General features: G+C 37.7%; 1 protein-coding gene across 18 annotated transcripts in view; it reads right to left on the bottom strand.

Moving 5' to 3' along the window:
• Window positions 1–23,521, bottom strand: part of LOC123505399 (protein draper-like) — a 551,274-nt gene that overhangs the window by 11,102 nt on the left and 516,651 nt on the right. For 6 of the 18 annotated variants that reach the window (XR_006675125.1, XM_045256624.1, XM_045256625.1 and 3 more), the window contains 20 exons: window positions 20,061–20,244; window positions 17,882–18,008; window positions 17,516–17,684; window positions 17,058–17,120; window positions 14,002–14,156; window positions 13,572–13,784; window positions 12,680–12,817; window positions 12,250–12,461; window positions 11,816–11,982; window positions 10,996–11,124; window positions 10,400–10,672; window positions 9,653–10,015; window positions 9,362–9,538; window positions 8,790–8,900; window positions 7,991–8,144; window positions 7,754–7,821; window positions 4,877–4,951; window positions 4,496–4,531; window positions 3,214–3,402; window positions 696–884 (listed from right to left, as the gene is read on the bottom strand). Coding sequence is in view for 17 of the 18 variants with exons in the window: in XM_045256617.1 (XP_045112552.1) it covers window positions 696–884; window positions 3,214–3,402; window positions 4,496–4,531; window positions 4,877–4,951; window positions 7,754–7,821; window positions 7,991–8,144; window positions 8,790–8,900; window positions 9,362–9,538; window positions 9,653–10,015; window positions 10,400–10,672; window positions 10,996–11,124; window positions 11,816–11,982; window positions 12,250–12,461; window positions 12,680–12,817; window positions 13,572–13,784; window positions 14,002–14,156; window positions 17,058–17,120; window positions 17,516–17,684; window positions 17,882–18,008; window positions 20,061–20,244 (3,192 nt within the window). In the remaining variant the exon portion in view is untranslated. Of the gene's footprint in view, window positions 1–695; window positions 885–3,213; window positions 3,403–4,495; window positions 4,532–4,876; window positions 4,952–7,753; window positions 7,822–7,990; window positions 8,145–8,789; window positions 8,901–9,361; window positions 9,539–9,652; window positions 10,016–10,399; window positions 10,673–10,995; window positions 11,125–11,815; window positions 11,983–12,249; window positions 12,462–12,679; window positions 12,818–13,571; window positions 13,785–14,001; window positions 14,157–15,442; window positions 15,452–17,057; window positions 17,121–17,515; window positions 17,685–17,881; window positions 18,009–20,060; window positions 20,245–23,521 lie in introns of all 18 variants that reach the window. The other 12 variants (XM_045256618.1, XM_045256628.1, XM_045256627.1 and 9 more) reach the window with 12 other exon arrangements.

Raw genomic sequence — 23,521 nt, 5'->3', positions numbered from 1 at the left:
ATTCTTTAAAACTTCTCTTTCAGTGGAGTGCTTCAAGTTTTAAGGTTTTAGTTAAGGGTTTCAGCTTTAGTGATGAATTCACAAGCAGGGCTGCTTTAGCTGATTAACACCAAGAAAAGTATGATATTGATATGTATAATGAAAGTTAATTGTAACACAATTAGATTTCTATATCTTTGCTTCAATATAGTGTTACAAAATTATGTAGTGGTCAATTTTTGTCTGAATTATTATTATTTTTCTAGGATAAAAAGTTCAACAACTCCACTCCCATACAACAAAAAGATAAAATTTTCACACTAGTTTCATAAAGCTAAAGCAGAAACCCAAGATTACCACATTGACTCTTCTGATAGGAATTCTGGGATTGCTACTATACAGGAAGGAGGATTCATAATATCTATTTATACAGTAATTAATCTTGTCATGATGAGTTACTATAGTATATCGAAAGTTTTTCTGGCCAGTGTTTCACAACATTACCTCAGGTTGTGTGGATATGGATGCCAAGTAGTGTTGTTTTGAGACAATGTTTAAACATTCAATTGAACCTCAGGCAAAAATCTCAGCACTTTCTATTTTGCCCTCCTATAAAGGATTATTAAGGGAAATGAAGCAAAATAGCCATAACATTAGGATTAGCTGATTAATAGTTTGAACAAACACCATAACAAACAAAAGGTTTTGTTACAAACCTGGATCTTTTTGTGGTGGTGGCCGCTGCTTTATCTCATCATACACGTGCTCTACTAGACGATTGTCTTTCAGGCTCTCAATAGAGTGGTAAATATTAAGGTTTGGATTTGTGGCATCTGCTTCTAATGCTTTTACACGAGCTTGTCGTTGTAGTGTTGATGGCACGTCATAGTGACCCCCAACTGCTCCTGGAAATACCCAACATTAAAAGCTGGAAAACTTGCCAATTATAATATCCAATGTACTTGAAAACCTTTCAAGTTAAATACTAAACCAATTGATCCATATTTAGTCAAAAATTTCTTGATCCTTGATATATCTTATTGGTATTTCAGTCATTGTGATTTTGATTTTAAATCTTTTGACTACAATGACCAATAGTAATCAACTCTATATACAAGTATATGCTTTGGATTTTCAATAATGATAAAAATACGAGAATAGTAATAACAACTTTACAATGATACTTTTAACTTTAGAGAAATTATCCATTCATCCATTACCATCCATGCATCATTGGCAATAATATGCTTTACTAAGGTACAAGAAAGGCCTGGATTATGGACACTGATTAGATTGTATACCAAGAGTATAAGGTGAAGAGTAACTGTGTTTTGCATTACCATTATCTTACTTAACTAAATGAGCATGTTTTGGCAACTCTTCCCCTTCACATGTGATGTCAGGCAGTATAGAAATATATTTTTCACATAAATTTAAATAAGTTAAGGTAGGGACACTTGGGTATTGCTAATTAATGATTAACTGTATACATTCAGTTAACTTAAAAAGTGGAGCCTAAGTGCATCCACATTACCAATCTGATAAGGAACAAAATTTTCTTCAATATGTTTATTTAATTTTATATTCGTACTGTAAAATACCCTAGATTATTTACGATCAGTGTTCTTTTTTCCAACATGTGCAGAGGGCTATATGAAGTGTTGTCACACTGTCTTCCAAGTTTTGTTTGGCAGCACCTTCACTGTGACATGTCTTAGTAAAACAGGACTACTGTTGTAACTGTCAGTAAAACAGGACTACTGTTGTAACTGTCAGTACATATATACTTAATAATATCAAGATATACCACTTTGGTATGTTATAGTGCTTGAATATATATATTTCTAACATTTGGTTGAAAAATTTAACACAAAATTTACCCTTTTGGTAAAAATGGTAAATTTGTTAAAAATACTATTAAACACTAAAAACTGAGACTATGATCAGGCATTCATGATTGCATTTCTAAATGAATTTATAAAATTTCACATTTGATTATAATACTATTGCATATCATAAAATGCTATATGATTAAAGAGTTCAAAGAATTCATATATATGCACACTGAAAGTTATCAATGCAACCATCAGTCCACCTGTGAATGCCTCTACAATAGAAACTCACCAGGTATAACCATTAGTAAAACTTCTTGACAACTGTGACAAAACTTCCTGTGACCAATCATACAGTGCTGTTTATGTGAAACTTTATCTTTCAGGTATAGTACTAGATGTGTAAGAACTTGATCTCCAGAGAAACAGGAAGAGGGGAGAACCTCAAGATTAGAAGATGGAAGGAACAAATATAAGATAGATATGACTGTTCATGGGAATTTCAAGGTACAGATGTTTTATATCAGAGAGAGAGAGAGAGAGAGAGAGAGAGAGAGAGAGAGAGAGAGAGAGAGAGAGAGAGAGAGAGAGAGAGAGAGAGAGAGAGAAATATATGTGTAAAATCATTGTTTCCAAATAATGTTTTTTGGTGATTCAATGTTTTCAAACAGTTTCTCAAATGTTTTCCCAAATATCTGCAAACATCTGAGAATGTTTTATGGGTGGATGGATGGTTGGATGAATGGATAGATGAGTAGACGAGTGGAGGGAAACATTGTTTCCAAAATGTGAAAGAATTTTACTTCTTAGTGGGTAACACATCTTGGAGCAGAATAATGCTGAAGTTTTATGATCAAGTAATATTCATGAATTCACATTGAAAGTTAAGAGAGAATGAATATGGAAAAATGAAATGACAACACAAACTAAGCTTAAATCAGTATACTAAATACACCTAAATACAACTATGAAGACACACAAGAGATACACATATACACACAAAGCTACAATTGTCGTCTTGTCAGCTACTGTGTTTTGCTATGTCTTCCATTTATTCTGTTTATCTAATATCTACCCCACAGTGTATTAAAACAATGATGCAGGACAGTAAGCAGTCAATCTCAATATTACAAATATAAGTAAATCATTATTAGTAAAGTAAATGTTAGCAAGCTTTTGATGTAATGGAAATTATGTATAATGATATCTAATGAATTTACTCAGATTTTGAGAGGTCAGGAACAGAAAACCATAACACCAAGGCTCTACAAGGACAGGGAAAATTAAGTGTTGCTACAAGAGGGGAGGGCAATTACCACACAAACTGTTCTACAGGGAACTGTCAAGACCTAAGTTGCTGATGTTCATGAAGAACTCATGAACTGAAAATTTGAATAATTACCTAAACTGCATGCATCATCATGAAAAGTGAAGGTGCCCAGTTTCTCCCACTCTCTATTTTTATCATCCTTGAGTGAGAGATTATTCTTGATGGTGACACCATTATTTAAATTACCATTTTCAAGTAGGTTGGGTTGTGATTTGCTCACCGACTGGTAAGCATAAACAGGATTGTCAAAGTGGTGTTGGTCTGAAAAGAAAGACAAAACATCAATGTTACCAGTGTTTCTAGTTCATAAAAGTGCAGATTCAAATATCAAATAGCAGTAAAATATTCATAGAAAAGCCTACACATGCATTACCTAACTATAACTTTCTAAACATGAGACATAGGCATGTATGCATGTATGTACATAAATTTTAATATTTAAATTAAAATAATAATAATAATGCTTAAGTGCCCCTTAAATTCACAATGCTCTGTTTAGGATGTGCTTACAAATTTAAGCTATAACTTTTTACATATGCATTGCCAGACTATCGCTCCTAATGAGTAAGAAGATTATTTGCAAACCACAGAGCACTAGATATTTAGGTTAATGTTCTTTCTTAATTTTTCCAAGTTAGTTAAACTCAGAATCTCTCAGTTATGAGCTGATTGTGCTGACCAGAAACCTACGCTACTAGGCTACTTCTTACTTGGTATGATACAAACTTTGGATACTTTTATTTCTATCCAGAGATAAAAGAATCTTTTACTCCTAACTATCTCAAACATGAATATATTTAATAGCACAATTCACTTTTATTTTTTCACTCTTATTAAAGTGCTGTCATAGCAATTACAGTAAATAATAAATGTTGAGTAAAAAAATGGAAGGTAATACTGATGTAATACTCAAGTTAATAACAAGACTCATGCATTATCAAATAAACTATTATACTAGTGTCTTTGGAAAGAGTAGATAACACTTCCCATGTAACTTAGAAATTACAAGTTATTAGTATGGCTATCACACCCTTTCTATTTTTCAAGACAAACATTCATGTGATGCACAGGCTGAAGGGCTACATATTGTTTGATGCATTACAAAATAACATGCTTCATTAGGGTAACACTTAACTAAAGCACAGTACTGCAAATCTATGCTATTTTTTACTGATTTAAGTTACATTTTGTAAAAAATGGAAACATTCAAATAAATATATTATATTCTATAAGTAGAATTAACTAATATGGCCAAACAATAAATTAGAACTGCCAATCCACAAACCATCTTTTCTTAAATATTTTCTTTTATTGAAAACTAAAAAGCAATTTTAAGATTGATAAAGTGCAATACCTGCTATTGAACTCCACCTTTTTGCTACAGGTTGTCCTTAAAGTAAAGTAAGACGTAAACAGTTAGTGGTGATTGACTAATGGTACATATAAAAAATAGCATGTGGCACACATGACAAGTAAGACATTAGAAATTTTGGGAATGTATGAAATTTTCTCGAGCGTCAAGCTTTGTTTTATTTGAAAAAGAAAAGGAAAGCAAAAAACTATAACTTTTGATGCCATTAGGTTAGTTCTACTCTGTAAAGCTTAAAAACCAACTTTTGATACATCAAGAGGGAAAATAATGCAAAGGGGAGATACAACACTGTGAGCAGCTAATGTCTGTAGCACAATGTTGAATGACCATCAAAAGGTTATATATAAAGTGGAGGAATCTCACCAGACTTTTGTGAAAGCTTAGTAGAAGAAGAACGTAGCTTTGCACTGTCTCGGTTCTCAGAAGGCCTGGGACGTTCTAAAGTGAGTAAACGTGCAAAGCAAAAGTTAGAATGGAAATATATCACTCCAGAGTTATAAATGGAAGTGGACTAAAGTTGATGTAAAAAGCAATTTCTTGAATGTTGACATGGAGTACAAACTTGAAAAGTGAAGTTCTAATACAAGGTCTCATTCAAGAATTTAAGAATTATTACAAAAAGTTTCCTCTGCATGGGGTCACACTACAGCTTTTTCTTTTTACTATGATGTCCCTGATGGTTGTAGGAGGGCTGTTGCTGGCAGCAATGATGTCATTCTAGTGTTTTTTGCCCTGTTATAAGGTGTTGTAAGTCTAGTTGTACATTAACGTGATGATATCATACGATGTCGTAAGATGTCCTTGTTGTTACACAACATCTTAGAAGCATTACGACAATCAAGTGCTGCATTCGATTTTTGGGAAGACAAGCAATAAGCATCGGATGTACGATGACTTGCTATGACATACGATGGTGTTACAGATAGATACGATGTCGTACATGCTGCTAATGACATAATTCAACATCGAACGAGTCAAAAATCGTTAAAATACTCAGTTACAACTGGTCTTTGAACATACATTTGGCAGCAATGCACGAAAATGTTGTCACTAGACTCGTCTTGACCAGTGTGACTGCTCGTGCGTTGTCGCCAGTTTAAAAATGAAACTAGCCCCAGTTCACATTGTGCTCTCAAGATGGTTTACCCACTGAAGACGATGGGACAGAGGAAGGGCATGTGTGGGTATATGTCCTATCATCGTTGCAAGATCTCTTTGGGACATCCCTGGACATCGCAGGCCCATTGGACATGAGTATGGAGGGACCGCCTCTGACACCAGGAGTGAACATCCACCTTCAGACTCTGACGAAGGTGGATGTATACCCTGTACCACAAGAAGGCCAACAAGGAGTAACTGGAGGAACAGCAGCAGCAGCACAGCACCAGCAGCAATGCAAAGACGAGGATACGGTGATGGATGATGTGGACACCCCATGGCACGGCAGTTAGGAGTCCGAGTATGATGAGGAGGGCCTTATGGCGTGCCAGTGGCATAACCTCATCAACCTCCACCACTGGACAGAACAGGTGCTCGTAGAGTCTCCCTGCATCTCTTCCACACTCCTCCACCCATCTCCCCCCTTCTCTCTTCCTGTACCCCAGTGAAAAAACAGCTAATGCAATGCCAAGGTGTTTGCCTTGAGTTGCCAAGCGGCGTATTTCTGTAAGGAGTGAGTGTGGTGGTAGTGGAGAAAGGCTTTCGTTACCATACTCAAAATAAATAAACCCATAGGTGGTGAGGATATACACCATTCTTTAAGAGAGAGAGAGAGAGAGAGAGAGAGAGAGAGAGAGAGAGAGAGAGAGAGAGAGAGAGAGAGAGAGAGCAACACGAAACAAGCTTTATCAGTGGTATTATCATGATCATCCAGTATTCACAAAGCCCTCTGAAGTATGTAGACTCCATCCTCAAGATGTCCTTGGTGAGATGCAGCTCTGTGTCAGTGCGGACAGGGATGTACTTTAGGAGACTCATGGTGAGGTGTGTAGATGTTGATGCTGTCGGGGATGTGATATGGGAAAATACTTTGGACCCCTTATATATATATACCTCCAGGGGCTCATTCTTGGCCTGACCTTGCATCGTCAAGCATATACAGGGCATCATCACACGTTTGTCAAATGCGTCTATTTCGACATCGTGACATTGTTCAACATCATCAGACATTGTTGCAAGCCAAGAAAATTTGAAAATTCTGGTTGTTCCCATTTTCTTTGGTACGTCATATGTCATTGTTGTGGGTGTCGTACGATGATGTACGTCATCATATGAGGAACATATGTCATCGTATGTCTAGGATCCAAAGTTGTATGTCCTTTGTTTTGTATGTTCTTCATGCACTGAAATGCTTTCAATCATTATGACAGACATATGCAATTGCAGAAAACTAGCCTGTACGACCGTTGGAGCGTCATAGTAAAAAAAAAAAAAGCTGTATTGTGACTCCAGCATTATACAACAGGTTTACATACTTTCACATATTTGTATGAAAACAGCTCCTAACTCTGTTCTTATCATCTCCCTGTATATATGACTTTGTTACTCCATGTCAATAAATCAGTAAATGTTAAACCACATTTTATCATCATTGGGATCCTTAAGATCTTGCAGATGATTGAAAATTCTGGTTTTCTGGTAAATGGCCCAAACTTTGGGTTGAGGAGATCAGCAATATTAAATATTTACTTTCTGTGAAAATCATTCAGTGTCAGTGTGCTGTTTGTATCATATGATTGAACTAAAAAAGTAAAAGAAAACCAAAATAAGGACCTTCCAATACTGTAACTGATCTCACAAATTCTTGGTCCTCCAGAACGTAGATTGCCCTCTGACATTATCTTGAAAAATTGAGGGAAGGTGCATTGCATAAAAGGAAGTGAGGCTGTGTTGTAGGATAGAAAGTATTTTGCTTGAATGAATAGCAAATTTTGTGAAAGGGTTGCAGATGTTTTGGGCATGATGGAAAGCAGCTAGGTTCTCTGAGGCAAGGTGGCAGAATTAGTGCGTGAGGTAGCATGTTTAAATCTTCTTACAGAGGAGACTTCATAAATAAATATTATCATCATGTAGAAATTGTCTACCTGTGTCTATGAAAAATTTTATGAAAACTAAAAACAGGCAAAGTCTTAAGGTATCCCGGTATTATTATCAATTTTTGTTAAAAGCATTAATACAACTGATGCTTTTCTATAAGCATTTATTGTTTATGAAATGTATTCTACATGGTGTGCTTCTTACCTGTAGCAGCTGGATCAGCTATGTACTGCACCACTGCTAACTCGCGTTTCAGACGCACCAGTCGCCGCCTGAAACACATAGTATGATTTTTTTCCATAAAGACCTTGGGTTGAGATCTTTAACCACTGGTTTTGGCCTAGTTTTTACTATGAAGTAACTCAGACATTTTTTTTGATACATTAATACATTAATGATTATTTATATAATTTGTAATATGTCTGCCGTAGTAATACATACCTGTAGTAGATGATAATAGCAATCACAACAGTGATTAGGATAATGGAGACAACACCCACAATGAGTCCAGCATTGTTATGTGTTGACTGCTTAGGCAGGACAGGGTCTTTGTCCTTGAATATTGGGCTAGTGATAGGGATGTCGCACATGTCTCCTGATGAAAAGAACATCCCAAAGTTGTCAGTCAGTAATCCCACTCTGTCTTCTAAACAACAGCCCTATGTCAATAAGTCAGCCTTTTCACCTGATGACAGTTTACTGAGTCACACAATCAACTAAAGGCTATGTAAATTCATTTGCATGCTATGTCTTTTCAGGAGTTCATCCTAAGGCTTCTTAGATTTATGTACTGATTAAATTGTACATATTCAACACATGAATTTTTCTTTCTCTATACAGTCCATGTAGTGAATGCGGGTAACAATGGATTGTATGTTACCACATGTCAAACTCATTAAGAATTTAAGAATTCTTGTAGAAATATCACAAAGTGGTACTGATCTTTCTATTATTTCTAAATAGGGCAGGGCAAACCATGTACTATAAACCTATATAAAAGCTGTTATTTTCAAACTTATTTCCTCATCTATCTGCCTGATCATGATCAGGTGTCCTGTATTGTCTCTGTTAAATACTGTTCTCTCAGATCCTGACAAGGACGCTTTTTATACTTGTATAGAGTACAACACCCAAACATGAAAGTAAGATTTGCTTTTGTGGCCTAGGAAAGACAGGCATTAAAAAAATATGAATGGGGAAAGTTGGAAAGATTGGGTGCTGATGATGCTTCAAAACTCACCTTCAAATCCATAGCGGCACTTACAGCCTTGGACAGGATGACAAATAGAGTTTTCTGTACTGCAGTTGCAAACATTGAAACATTGACGACCAAAGGAACCCTCAGGGCAGGCTGAAATTCCAAGTTTTTACATCAACTAAGGAAAACAATAATACATATTCCAAATAATTAATGTTAGTATATAATTTCATTATTATATTCTTTATGCTTTAGGATATTTCTGTGTAAAGTTATGTACAGAATCAATATTTCTGATGTGGTATAGTACTGATCATGTGGCACAAGTGTTTGGCATGCTTAGTTAACATCTCGGGTTCATCGGCTCTATTTCAACTATGATTCCTCATTTTTGTACAGAACAGCCATGGCACCTGTAACTCCTGACTTCTCTAGTTTCTGTCAGATGTTTTGATACTCTTCTATAATCTTGAGCAATCAACAGCATGTATCTTGTTTAATTTGATCATGTAGAACAGGATAGAAGTAAATTCCAGTTTTAAGTGTTTCGAGATTTCAAAGATTTATATAAGGAAAGTATGGCTTTTAATAAAAATAGATGAATTATAACTTACTTTGAGTGCATCCAAATCCCATCCATCCTGGCTTGCATTCACAGAAGCCATCACTTCCTCGACAAGATGCATGGTTGCGACAATGACAGGTCTGAAGGCAATTGTAACCGAAACTTCCTGGAGGACAAGGCTGTGAACAGTCTATTCCTCTCCAGCCTGGCAAACACAAACACTGACCTAATGGAAAATAGAACCAGTTAAAGGTGTGCAACAGTAAAATCATTTCCAGACATTTAATAATAAGTTAACAATAGTATTCTAATTAAGTTTTATACAACACACAACACTCACCTGTCTCATGATTGCATCCTGCTCCATTGCGACACTTGCAAGTATTAGCACAACCAATTCCCCAGGTACCTGGTGCACATGTGCGGTCACAGCGAGGACCACGCCATCCAGCCTTGCACACACATGTCCCTAGCTGTGGGTGACATGTTCCATTTCCATGCACACAAGGAGGACAGTCCTGATTACAATTTACTCCATATTTCCCAGGCCGACATGGAGTATTACAGTCAGCTCCATGCCATCCACGCTCACATACACATTTCCCTGTCTGAAAGTTGCAAGATCCATTGTTCTTGCAGTCACATTTTTTCAAACAAGATTCTCCATAGAAGCCACGTGGGCAGTGTGATTGACAACTGACACCTGAAAAATAAAATATAATATACTAAGACATTATGTAAATTCAGTATCTGCTACAGGAAAAATTCCAATTATAAATATAATATCCAGATGGAAAGAAAATACTGTATGTAAATCTGGAATCCACTTTAAGAAGTAGGCAGTCAATAATCAGGATGCCCTCAAAACAATTATATTCCCAACTGGATGTTTTCTATTGATGAGAAAGCTTAATGTACTAAAAAGTTTTGACTCCACATAAAAATCGTGTTATTGTAAGAAAATATGTAAATTCTTGAATTTTTGTTTTTAGCAAAATTATTCATGACCTGCTTATAAATCATCAGAAAGTTAAAAAACTTCATCCACTTAGAATTTAATTCTGGTAGAAACATATATGAACATTACCTCTAAAGCCAGGCTTGCATATACACCTGCCAGTTTCAGCATCACAGCCTTCCACATGAGGCCCAACACAGGCACATACGTTTCCACAAGCCATTCCATGATTTCCCTGGCTACAAGTTTTTTCACATTTCTCTCCATAATGTCCAGGACCACAGCTACATTCTCCTGTCACCGGATCACATGATCCATTATTGAGACAGTCACATGTTTTAGAACAATTTTCTCCATAACTTCCAAGTGGACAAGTGAGAGAGCACTGTTGTCCTTCCCATCCTGTAATTTTAATATTCATAAGAATATTTGTTGTAGCATCATGATGATCAAGAATATTTTAATGCTAAGAGTAGTAGTTTAATAGTGGATGTTTATCATGAATCAAAAGCATGACAAATTTTATGCCTTCTTTATACATTTCAGTAAGAAAGTATGACCAAAAATCAACAATTTCTTAAGAGACAAGATAACTGATAGGTATAAGATGGAGGAATGGTAACCTCTCCATGAACTTTCTATCTCTAGCATAATGGACAAATTCATAGGAGATAATTTTCTAACATCTTCAGGTACATTCTTCTATTATTCAGATTTCTGCTTACCTGGCTTGCAGAAACACTTCCCTGACTCATGTGAGCAGCCATGTGAATTATCACACCGACAGTCAAGCTCACATTTTTGTCCATATTTAAACTTAGGACAGTGTTCATCACACAATGCCCCATGGTAGCCTGTTAAATGGAAAACAGAGGTAAGTCATATGAGCTTAAATATCTTATAATTATAATTTTTCAATAATAATATCACATCATATGATTTAAAATGTGTGTGTGTGTGTGTGTGTGTGTGTGTGTGTGTGTGTGTGTGTGTGTGTGTGTGTGTGTGTGTGTGTGTGTGTGTGTTTCACTGTTTGATCTGCTGCAGTCTCTGACGAGACAGCCAGACGTTACCCTACGGAACGAGCTCAGAGCTCATTATTTCCGATCTTTGGATAGGCCTGAGACCAGGCACACACCACACACCGGGACAACAAGGTCACAACTCCTCGATTTACGTCCCGTACCTACTCACTGCTAGGTGAAAAGGGCTACGTGAAAGGAGACACACCCAAATATCTCCACCCGGCCGGGGAATCGAACCCCGGTCCTCTGGCTTGTGAAGCCAGCGCTCTAACCACCGAGCTACCGGGCGTGTGTGTGTGTGTGTGTGTGTGTGTGTGTGTGTGTGTGTGTGTGTGTGTGTGTGTGTGTGAGAGAGAGAGAGAGAGAGAGAGAGAGAGAGAGAGAGAGAGAGAGAGAGAGAGAGAGAGAGAGAGAGAGAGAGAGAGAGAGAGAGAGAGAGAGAGAGAGAGAGAGAGAGAGAGAGAGAGAGTTGAAACTGCATTATCCAATTACACAGATGAAGCAGCAAACATTCTCTCACCTGGTGCACATATGCAGGTACCGTCAACTGGATCACAGAATGCTCCATTTCTACACTGACAACTTTGAGCACATTTCTCTCCATATTTGTAGAAAGGACATGCTCTTGTACAAGTCTCTCCTGCCCATCCAGCCTTACACTCGCAGGCTCCAGTCCATGGATGACACCTATTGACAAGTTAAAAGTAAATATTTTGCTTAAATTTATAGGGACCTTAAATGTGATGTATTTTTATTGCTACATTAATTTAAAAAAACAGGATATCATCAAGATAATTTGCAAAACTCACTGCACCTAAAACACATGCCCAATTTTATACAATAAACTTTCTGTCTACAGTTTTACTTTTCTTTAGTTCTTGAGTCTTTAGTAACTATGGTGATTTTTTAGAGCTTGTCATGATAACAGATGAGTGCTGAGACAAAAATTCTCACCTTTCAGTGTTATCCTTTTCACAGGAACAAATATGGGAACAGCCTGGACCATACTGGTTTGGTGGACAAGCAGGTATGGAACACTGAGTTCCCAGCCAACCTTCTTTGCAGAAACAACGGCCACTTATGTGTGAACATGTTGCTCCATTGTAACAAGAACAAGTCTCTGTACAGTTTACACCATAGGTGCCTAGTGGACATTCATCTTGACACTGAAAACAAAGTTATCAGAGGTGATTGTCAGATTGATCTGCAAGAAATATTCTTTTATTAAGCATATTCAGTTTTCATGGACAAGAAATATCATGAACCACTAAATTCTTGAAAGCTTGCTATGGCATGCAGACAAAAGGAATATTACAACATATAGCATGGAATATAAGAGGAATTAAATCTCACTTCATAAGAATGAGGCCAGTCAGATTCTCACCTTGTTGCCAATGTAACCTGATGGGCATTTACAGCGGCCAGTTTTGTGATCACAAGTTGCAGAATTGTAGCAATCACATTGTTCTGAGCAATTATAACCCCAAGTACCTTGAGGACAAGGATTTGCACAAACATCTCCCTGAAAATAATATAATTTTATATTAAAATCTCTATTACCATTATTGTATACTAATAGGTTTGTTTTGGATAGTGTATAATCTTTCATTAAGAGGAAAGTATTTAAAAGGAACCTCAGTTTCATGTAAATATAATGTATCAGAAAGAAGATTCATGCTTTACTTCTGTATCTGGAAAATATTTATGACTGGAAGCACAGTAACATGTAGAAAGTAGTGCATGTATGATAGTAGAACAAGAAAGGCTGGCCAATATTCATCCACTTTGGCCTTACTGACCATCCTGGTTAGGTTGGTAATGAGTCAGACACACCATGAGTGTCCTGCCAAAGGCTTGATCCTTGGCTGTTACCTTTTGTGGCTTCACAATTTCACATGAGGCACTACATTTACTATTACAAAGACAGTAATTTGATGATTACATTTTTAATTGTAATTGTGTAAAAAATATTGTGAACATTTTACCAACATCATTCAAATTTTTAAATGCCAGTGACATCTCACTTAAGCTTGAATTATCAAACAGTATATGGTAATAAAATTCTAAATGTCCATCTAGTAACTTAAATAGTATTAGGATCATACCACATTTGGTGTTGAAGATTTAAACAATCTGATAACCAAAAATCTTTGAATAAATTTTCACACATATATGGCTCAATTTAGATAATTAAAGAATATTATGAAAAAATTACTTCATGATCACCAAAAATTATTTCCACAAAACTGGATAAAACACTGAGGAGTGAGACTTACTGTCCATCCTGCAGGACACTGGCACTTCCCTGTAACATGATCACAGTGGCCACCGTTCTGACACTGGCACTTGCTACTGCAGGCAGCACCATGCGTTCCCTCAGGGCAGGATTTTTCACACAGGGGTCCTGTCCAACCTGGGGGACAGCGACACGCACCAGACACATGGTCACATGTCCCTCCATTCTGACAGCGACACCGGTCTTTGCAATCCTGTCATGAAAACATTTAATTCTTTTATGAATATAAGAAACTAATGGAGAAAAGAGGAACATTTCTCTTACTTACATTGCATATTAGAGAGAGAGAGAGAGAGAGAGAGAGAGAGAGAGAGAGAGAGAGAGAGAGGATTATATATATACTATGTACTGTTTACTGTGATCTGTAAGAGTCAAAGACACACCTACTCCTGTGAAAGGAAGAAACTCACCACTCCATAGTATCCCTCTTGACACTTTTCTTCACAGTATGGTCCAATCCAGCCAGCATGACAGGAACAGTTTCCATACAGTGGGTCACACTTCCCTTCATGGAGGCATGGACAGTCGTGGACGCACCCCACTCCCCATTTCCCCTCAGGACACGCTGCAAAACACCACAAACTATCCTTATCTTTGTTGTAATAAATATTCATCACATTACTACTGCACAGCAAAATTTCAGATTGTTCATGAGTAAAGATATTGCAATAAACTAATGAGTACACAGTGTAAGTTATTGCACCTTCCTATATTAGCTTATTTTTCAATTATTATCACAAAAAAAAAAAAAAAAAAAAAAAAAAAAAAAAAAAAAAAATAAATAAATAAAAAAAAATAAATAAAATAAATAAATAAATAAATAAATAAAAGATAAAAAGCATGTATCTTATCACTTACAGTATTGACAATCATGAATACAAAATGGAATGTTTCCTAAAGCCATGGCTATGTTAGTTAAACACCAACCTGGAAACACTACAGGCATGCATGGGAAAAAAAAAAAAATCTGTACTTCAGAAGTGTCTTGATGAAAAAAATAGCTGTAAAATTTCATCCTATGACATTGACATTATTCCTTTCTACTTTAATAATAAAAATCTAAATAAAGGCAGTTTTGACATTAAAAGCAATGCATTTTCAGTATCCAACAAAATAGCAGTACATGCATTTCATAAATTAGAAATTGTTTTAATTGATATAAAACATGAAGTAAATAAGACAGGATACATTTAATAACCTAGTGATCTACACTGACATCAAAGAAAGACAAACCACAGCAGAACCTTGCCATTTCATGATTCAATAAAGAATGTTACAGTATGAGTAATTCTATATTCAGTGATATACAGTATATGTCTGTTATGATAAATTATTAAAATTTCTATTGTTCTTATTCTCTCTGTACTCTAACCCAATTATTTTTTTATTTTTTTTTATGACTTCATTTTTTCCTTTCAGTTTAACATATACTAAGTTCCAAGAGGTTTCCTTTGACTTTGACTTTATCTAATTTACAAGTCATAATGTTTTAAGAGGCTATAAATTGTTAAATAAGGTTGAATAATAAGAAAATAGTAATATAATTAACTGTAATGTGTCCAGTTGGTGAGGTTCTACTGCATTAAACATTTTCATAACTAACATCAGTAGCAAAAAATGCTCATAACCAAGATTAATTGCAAAAAGTCCTTATCATTACAGAAACAACATGGAATAACAACCATAATTCTGAGTCTATGCAATTTATATCATCACAAACAGACACACTCATTATGATTTGAAATCCTTTTAAAACTTCTTGAGAATGCAAGTCCTCAAAATACGGTTGCAGAAAGCAGTTACAAACGCTTGACTAAAATGTACACCTCAAGCTGCCCTCTTAATACTTACCTCTCATTTCTGTTTGGCAAGGAAAGAAAAGCATGAATGAGCTTCCATAAAGAGAATGACAAATTCTTAACAGATGGAGGGAACATCAATATCCCAGTAATTTCAGTCTTGAAGCAAGATGAAAATAACTTTGGTAATTCATACCATGGCAGGATAAAACAAGGATTTTCTTTTATAGTTTGCCAAAATAAAATATTACACTTTTCAGGGTTTCTTGTAAATATAACATAGTTCAAATAACAAAAATTTTTATAGGCCTAAATATTTAACAAATTTTGCCATAGATTAGGTAATAATAGTTGTTTAGGGTGATTTTATAGACAAAATACAAGTAGCATTTATAAACAAACAAACCATGTCATGAGTATTTGTTTATTTTCAAGCTAAAATGTTCTTAAATTGCATTTTTGCACTGGTGCATTAGTCTCATAAAAAAATTGTTGTACACGGAAATCTTTAAGGCGTTTTGTAGTCAGAATCCCTGTTGTAGGATCACAGAGGAAACAATGAGAATACCATCTCTTTTTCTGGCCAAATAACCACTTAATCTTTCTTAACCATCATTATACTCAGGCAAAAATATCCAAAGAAGGCCTACAATGTCCAGGTCTCCTACTGTTATCCTCAAAGATGATTGTTAACATAAGATCACATACAAAATTCTTCTTCATGGCACACTGTTCATTATTGTTACATCACACACATTAATCTCTGCTCCACCACCACCACCATCACAACTAATGCCTTAGTAACCCAGGTGTTAGTTATTAGACCACCTACAAATCCAAGTGTTATCAGAGCATGAGTGTAATCTTGCCAATCTACAGAAATACTATGATAACTTTCATTAGTTGTAATTGAAAGCTATCTAAAGAAATAAAATAGAGGATAATGGTAAATATTTATTATCTGCCTTTATGCTCAAGTTTACTAATGAAAATAATAAGTACAAGAGATCATGATTGTTTGTTCTACATGTAATTTGCAAAAGAATTGATAAAGTATGTGTTTATTTAAAAATGTGTGAAATAACACTTGATTTTTCATCAAAAACATGAACAGAAATCTAAATCAATCACCTGTATGGGAATCTTACACAGAGAGCTAGAACTTTGTACTGGTGCTGCTGTTGAGAAAATATTCCAAGGAGCAGACTTGATACAGAATTGCTTTGCTTCATCATCACTGATTTTGGTCTCAATCAGAATTTTTATACACGCCTTCTAGACATAATATAATAACACCTTATGTTTTATTCATGTAGAACATAATATACTTCATTAAAAAAAAAAAAGTAATTATATGACAATCATTCAGGATATGAAGCACTAGTATCAAGATGGTGGAAGAATGGCATTATAACTTTTCATTGAATGATTCTCTTTCTTTTTCTTTGTGTGATAATTGGTTCATGTTGAACTTATTCTAGTATTATTTTAGTGTTCTACTACAATGCCTTATTTCTTCAGTATATGTACTGTACATGCTGATTCTGGCTGCACCAAATGTTACACTCATGCTTTCTAATAATACAAGGAAACTCAGTCACTACAATATTAGTTCCATGGAGTGAATTCTCAAAAACACTGTGGTGGTAAGTTCAGATGTTACTCACATAAGTTATGACTGTGGAGTGAGTCATCTGTGAGGGAGTCATTACCAGAGACCACGAGCTCACCTATAAGTCAAGGGCAATCAAGATCCTCAAGATTCATAAGATAAAACTTTTGAAGAGTGGTGCTAAGACAATGGCATGCAAGGGTTAAGTTCTGCAAATACCTTGAGCATAACTTGCATGAGTGAATTTTCTAGTATATGGAAAATAGTCACATTTCTGATAGTTGTATATATATGCAATTCAAGTATCATTCTAAAATTGCATATAATTAGACTGGTGTGCATGTACGCACATACATATATATTTATATATTAGACCACTGTAATATTACTGTATTGCTGAAAATAATATCCGTCATTAGTATTCTTAAGACAAAATTAAGCAATCACTTCTTTAGTACTGTATACTATAAGGGAAATACAATAAGAAGAATAGGAAATGTCAAAAATACTTACTTATATTACAGCTAGGGCCTGAGTAGCCAGCTTCACAGCGGCACTCATCTGGCTTGATGCAGATCCCATGTATACAGTCCTGGGAGCAGATGGGCATACACCTATCCTCAGCTGGCACTCTGGTGTACCCTGAGCAACACACATTTACAGTCCTTGTCTTGGTCTGACTCTGTAATGTGAAGGAATGCCTGATTATGTAAGGATATAGTAAGGTCATGTGGTGTAGCAGTAAGCTGGAAGTTTATTTGGCAAACAGAGAAAGAGAGAGAGAGAGAGAGAGAGAGAGAGAGAGAGAGAGAGAGAGAGAGAGAGAGAGAGAGAGAGAGAGAGAGAGAGAGAGAGAGAGAGAGAGAGAGAATGTAATACCTGTCTTTTAAATGAAGTCTTGTAAGCTATCTTGTACTTGGAGCATTTGGGTGGAATACTTAAGCAGAATGTGTACGTTCGAACTTGGTAGGCTTTGGAGTAAGACACATTCACAAAACTTGTGTACCTGTTGAAAGTAAATCTGGTTAGATATGAAACATGTGAAAAAAAAAAACATCCTATAAGAAGTGAAAATAAAACCATCCCATAAGAAATATAAATATAATATACAAGTGTATCACCATTATCAAGCTACACTCCAATATTTACTTATAGGAGAGATGATAGCTGATAAACTGGCAATGTGAAAGTTGAGTTGGAATATTATTGATTAATTAATAGTGTGTATGTACTTGGGTGGAATGCAACTGATGATAAATGAAGGCACAAGCCAAAAGGTGATATTACTGTGAGCCTTTCTGGAGAGCCGAGAGGGATGCAGACACCTACAATTACATCGAAGTGCAGCCACTTGGCAGTGATACCAATCTCCAGGAAGTACTGGGGGCCTCAGACCTCTCGACAGTGGCAAGGTGGTTGAGGTCTCTTGGATTGCCTCACACTGCCTTCCCCAAGTATGCTGCTGGCAAGTGGCTCTGCTTTAAGGTAAGGGTTTCCATACCTATCAAGGTGGCCAGCCTCCAGCTGGTGTATTGGGACAAGCAGTACCTCCTGCCATAATTCTGCTGTCCCAGGTGCCAGAAGATCAGCCACTCCATCAATACCTGCAGGTTGGCTGCACCTTGCTCCCATTATAGGGGTCCCTATCCCTACCATCATTGGGACATTACCTGGCTGTACCACTGCTTCCAGGGCGGTGGGTCCAACAGTCCATGCTTAGATCACGGCCCCTTCAATCCACAGCCTCAATAGCTGTACACCGCCCTTACACAGGAGAGCAAGTCCCTCCAAACCAATGACAAAAAGCCGAGGAAGCTGCAGTAGATTAAGCCAAAGAAGCCCTGCAGAACATCACCACCACCAGTCCTGCACACAAGGCCCCTCCTACCACTACCACACAGGTCTGTCCTAACATCTACTCTGCTGTCACCAGGGGAACAGATTCTCACCGCTGATGGACCTCCAGATGGAATAATAAGAGATAACTCCTCTGTCCAAGGAACTTCCCACCACCCAAGCAGTTAGGAAGACCGGGCGCAGATGCCCCTGGCAATGTCAATTGTGGCCCAGCTTGCAGCCTGGACATCACCTTCATCCAAGAACCCCAGGAAGGATTTCCTCTACCTATGCTAAATACAGTAAGTCCTCGTTATGCAGTTCTTCTTTATCCGGTAAATTCACAGTTACAGCATTTGGAAATTACTACCCTCGATTCTATATACGGTAGGAAAAATTCACAGATACGGTATCCACTCATGTCATGTCTAAACCTGCTGTCTTTCTTTTCGTGTTATTGCATCCAAACACAGTAATTAATCGGTATGTTTAGTTGTTTACAGCACTGGAGAGTTTGATGAACACTCCAGCTAGCCCAGTGTCCACAAGCGATATGTAAACCACAGGAAGCCTCAGGCGTCAGGCCAAAGTGCCCGAACGTCCCGCCAAAAGTCAGCTGTCAGTGAGCACTGAACTGGGATGGTGCGGGAAGTGTGAAGTGAATGACTTCACAACAACTCCATCTCTTTCCGCGTTTCCCATTGAACACAAGTGAAATCCTTACGTGTGTTTTTTGTGGATATTAACACGACGCACAGTGACGCACCCATAATGGTCCCAAAACGTTCTGCAGACACTGCTGGAGTTGACAAAGCAATGCGAAAGAGAAGTTGTCTGCCCACTCAGTGGAAGATGAGTAAGGGGTGAAATCCCTACTATAGCCTCGGGAGGGACATCTGATAGAATACACGGCGAGTGAAAGGTAAATGAAAAAATTTTGTTTATTTCTTTTGCGCAGTACTTTACATTTTTTTTTCATGTGACTATTTGCATGTATTTTCATCTGTAGGGGTGACTTTTGATGTGCTGGAACCCATTCCCTATTATTACAATGTTATAATGGGTTCCGTAAACGGTAAGGTTTTCAGGAACGCATATGTACCGTATAACGAGGACTTACTGAACTTTGCATTGAAGTCTAAGACTTACGGTATGTCAAGTCTTACACAGGCTGCAAATAATCATCTCAGATTTATTTACACACATACACACAAACACTTACGTTTCTTGTTTGTTGCAAACATTAGGTCCTCTGAGCGCCGTCGCCCCAACCGTCGGCACCCAAGTCACCGCAACCACCGCCGTAGCCCATACCGCCCACACCATCCACATTCTTGCTGCCATTACTGCAGTGGCGGTGGTGGTGGTGGTATTATGGCCTACTCTCACGTCATTACCATATACGCCTGCAATATACGTAAATAAATAAATTATATTTGATTTTAAAACAGTAAACTACTTAAATTCAAAACAAAGTGTCAAATACACGAGATAGCATGGTTCAAACCTTTCCAAGACCCGAGAATGAATAAATACAGTCTTTGTATAAGTAAACAACAATGAAAATCCACTTGCTTGCATAATCAGCAGCATCATACGAGAGAGAGAGAGAGAGAGAGAGAGAGAGAGAGAGAGAGAGAGAGAGAGAGAGAGAGAGATATGCAGTTGTTACTGTAGTCTGGAGGAAAATTCAACTTCAGTGGCCGTGGGACGAGATCATGCTTGATGGATTATCAGTGGTGGTAGTTCAACGGAATGGAGGAGCTGGTAACCAACCATGTGAGGTGCATTGGATTAGGTGAGATCGATGAGTCTGTACGTCAGGTAATCTATGGTAGGCGGGTGAAATCATGAACAGCTGAGCAAACTCAAGACTTATGTAATGGGTTGTGACAATAAATGAATGAATAAAAAAATAAAGTATGTAAATAAGTAAGTAAACGAATAAACAAAAATGAGATAGAAGGTACAATATTATTGAGTTATACTTGGCTAGGTAAGGTACACAGTGAATGCAATGAAATCACATGCTGAACTGGAAACTGGATGTCGTGATAAGATCAGAAAAAAAAAAAAAAATGGCGTACGAGAAGGAAAGCATAATATTGTTTGTGTTGGAAGAGGGAACACAAAGAGCCGATTGTGACATATAAGCAACATAACTATTATATAATTCTATACTACTTATAGCTTTCACACCCGAGGAAAATTCCACAATAATGCCTTCACTCCAGGTATGTGGGGAAAAATGTCGGTGGCGAAAAGATAAATCAGGTATATTTTTAGGATCCCTCCTTCCCACCTTACACACGAAGGGAGTTCGATTTGGTTAACCAATTAATTAGATAACTAATTAACATAAAAAATACTGTAAAGAACTTCCATAATTTATGTAAACTACAACGCGGTTCGTGAATCTGTCACGGAAGCACAAGATGAGAAGTGCATGAAGAGATGACCGTTGAATACCGCAATGATCTAATACACAAGCGTCAACTGAGCAGTGAGCGACCTCGATTTGACCCGAATTCAGAAACACTCTGCTCTCTTACTAGCTATAGCTATCTATTTTTGAAGGCTACAGAGGTCATCAGCCGGGTTCTCAAGAATGTTTCTCGTGATAATAATGTATAAATCTTATCTGTCACCAGAACCGTAAAAAACACAATCATAAATTCGTGTCATTTCAACTTTTGAAAGTAGTCGGGGTACATAGCCATTCAACCAGCAAGCCTTATCCACATGGTCGTACTCTGCCACCCACGACGACTGCATTCCAATTATTCGCGCCGATTAAACCAGAAGATCACGATCCAGATATATCTGGACCGTGCAGAAAATCTTCAACACGCACACCACAAGCACCGCCCACACTATACCATGCGAAGTCAGAATGCACGAGGCAACTCGCTGATGCGTAGCTCTTTCAGGAACTCATTTTCAATCGCTTCGGCGCCCCGCTTCCATTGCAATGAAGTCTGGTCAAAGTTGTCAAGATTCTTCAAGGACGTTTTCCAAATAAGGGCGGTAAGCTGTCCAGTGTCCAGTCCAGCAGGTGAGTTAATGGTGAGTGCTGCAGCAGCAGCAGTCACCCATGTCGTAACAACAGGTCATCGCCACGCAGGATGTGTTGGAATATTTAATTATATGTTTACTACATCACGTCCCTACAGCTGGTCATTGTCAGGAAGAGACGCTGACGTAGGAACACACACATATAGTCACACACACACACACACACACACACACACACACACACACACACACACACACACACACACACACACACACCGGGTAGTGAAGTGGTTAGCACGCTCGACTCACAATCGAGAGGGTCCCGGTTCGAGTCCCGGAAAGCGGCGAGGCAAATGGGCAAGCCTCTTAATGTGTAGCCCCTTTTCACCTAGCAGTAAATAGGTACGGGATGTAACTCGGGGGGTTGTGGCCTCGCTTTCCCTTCCACACACACACACACACACAGCAAGGGAACGAAAATATCATAAACCTTAAGTACAAATTTCGTGAGGCAATTTAAGTACCTAACCTTTTCAATTAAAACACCAACTGATCCTGATATTTCGTAACCCTAAAACTATCATTCACATTTCATTCCTTCGATCACACAACCCTTCCTTTGGGTTACAGCATTGCCGGAGACACACCAAGATGGCAACACTATTATAGCCACTTAAGGGACAGACAAAAGTTCAGTGTTGCCTTAAGCAAATCGCCCCTTTGCTGGTGTCGGATTTCGAACCATCATAACCCACTCCAGTTCAACATAAGGGCGGAGAGAGACAGTTTTAGAGAGGCTACCTAGTTGATGGCCCACGCTGTGCATAAAGACCACGTACTTTCGGCTCAAAGGTAATGTTATAATGTCACACAATTGGTCGAGTTGCCAGTGTGATTATTTAGTTAGTTCAAGGGCGATGCGATGTGTGTGTGTGTGTGTGTGTGTGTGTGTGTGTGTGTGTGTGTGTGTGTGTGTGTGTGTGAGAGATAGAATGGGGTATTATGTACTACATTTATTTTGTTTCGTATGTGACAATGGTACCTACAAAACACCACCACCAACCACCACCACCACTACCACCACCACCACTACTACTACTACTACTGCTACTACTACTACTACTACGTACTACTACTACTACTGCCTTTACCTCTCTACCTTACCAATGAAGACATAATAACAATTTCTGCTGCCGCTAATGAGTAATCCCTGGTTTCTTGGCTGTCACGGCTTCGGCAAAGGTCTTAACTTGTGGGGAATGGCACAAGAAAACGGGACACTCCTTTTTGTATAAGTGTGGAAGTAATGGACGCAGAATGTCATTGCCACAAGGAAACACACACTCTCTCTCTCTCTCTCTCTCTCTCATGGTTGGTTTAATTAAGTGTGGCGCATGAGCAGCAGCAGACGTACTAAAGGAGGTCACCTAGCGCCAAACGAGCCATTGCACAGTAAACCACTACAAGTTGGTTTCCGAAGTGTGATACTGAGGGTAACAAGTCACCATGTCTGTTGTACCAAGTCTTATCTTATCACTGGAGCCTGTTTGGACCTTTTTATTGCATGTTCACCATGTAGTTTTCGTGTCAACATCGTGTGGTATTTGTAAGATTTCAACTCGTAATCAAGGAGAATGTGGTTAGATACAAGACTTCATATTCCGACCA

Source organism: Portunus trituberculatus, chromosome 18 (assembly GCF_017591435.1).
Source record: "Portunus trituberculatus isolate SZX2019 chromosome 18, ASM1759143v1, whole genome shotgun sequence".
Taxonomy (NCBI): Eukaryota; Metazoa; Arthropoda; class Malacostraca; order Decapoda; family Portunidae; genus Portunus; species Portunus trituberculatus.
The sequence above is the reverse complement of the archived record's forward strand: the minus strand, read 5'-3'. Positions and strand labels throughout refer to the sequence as shown.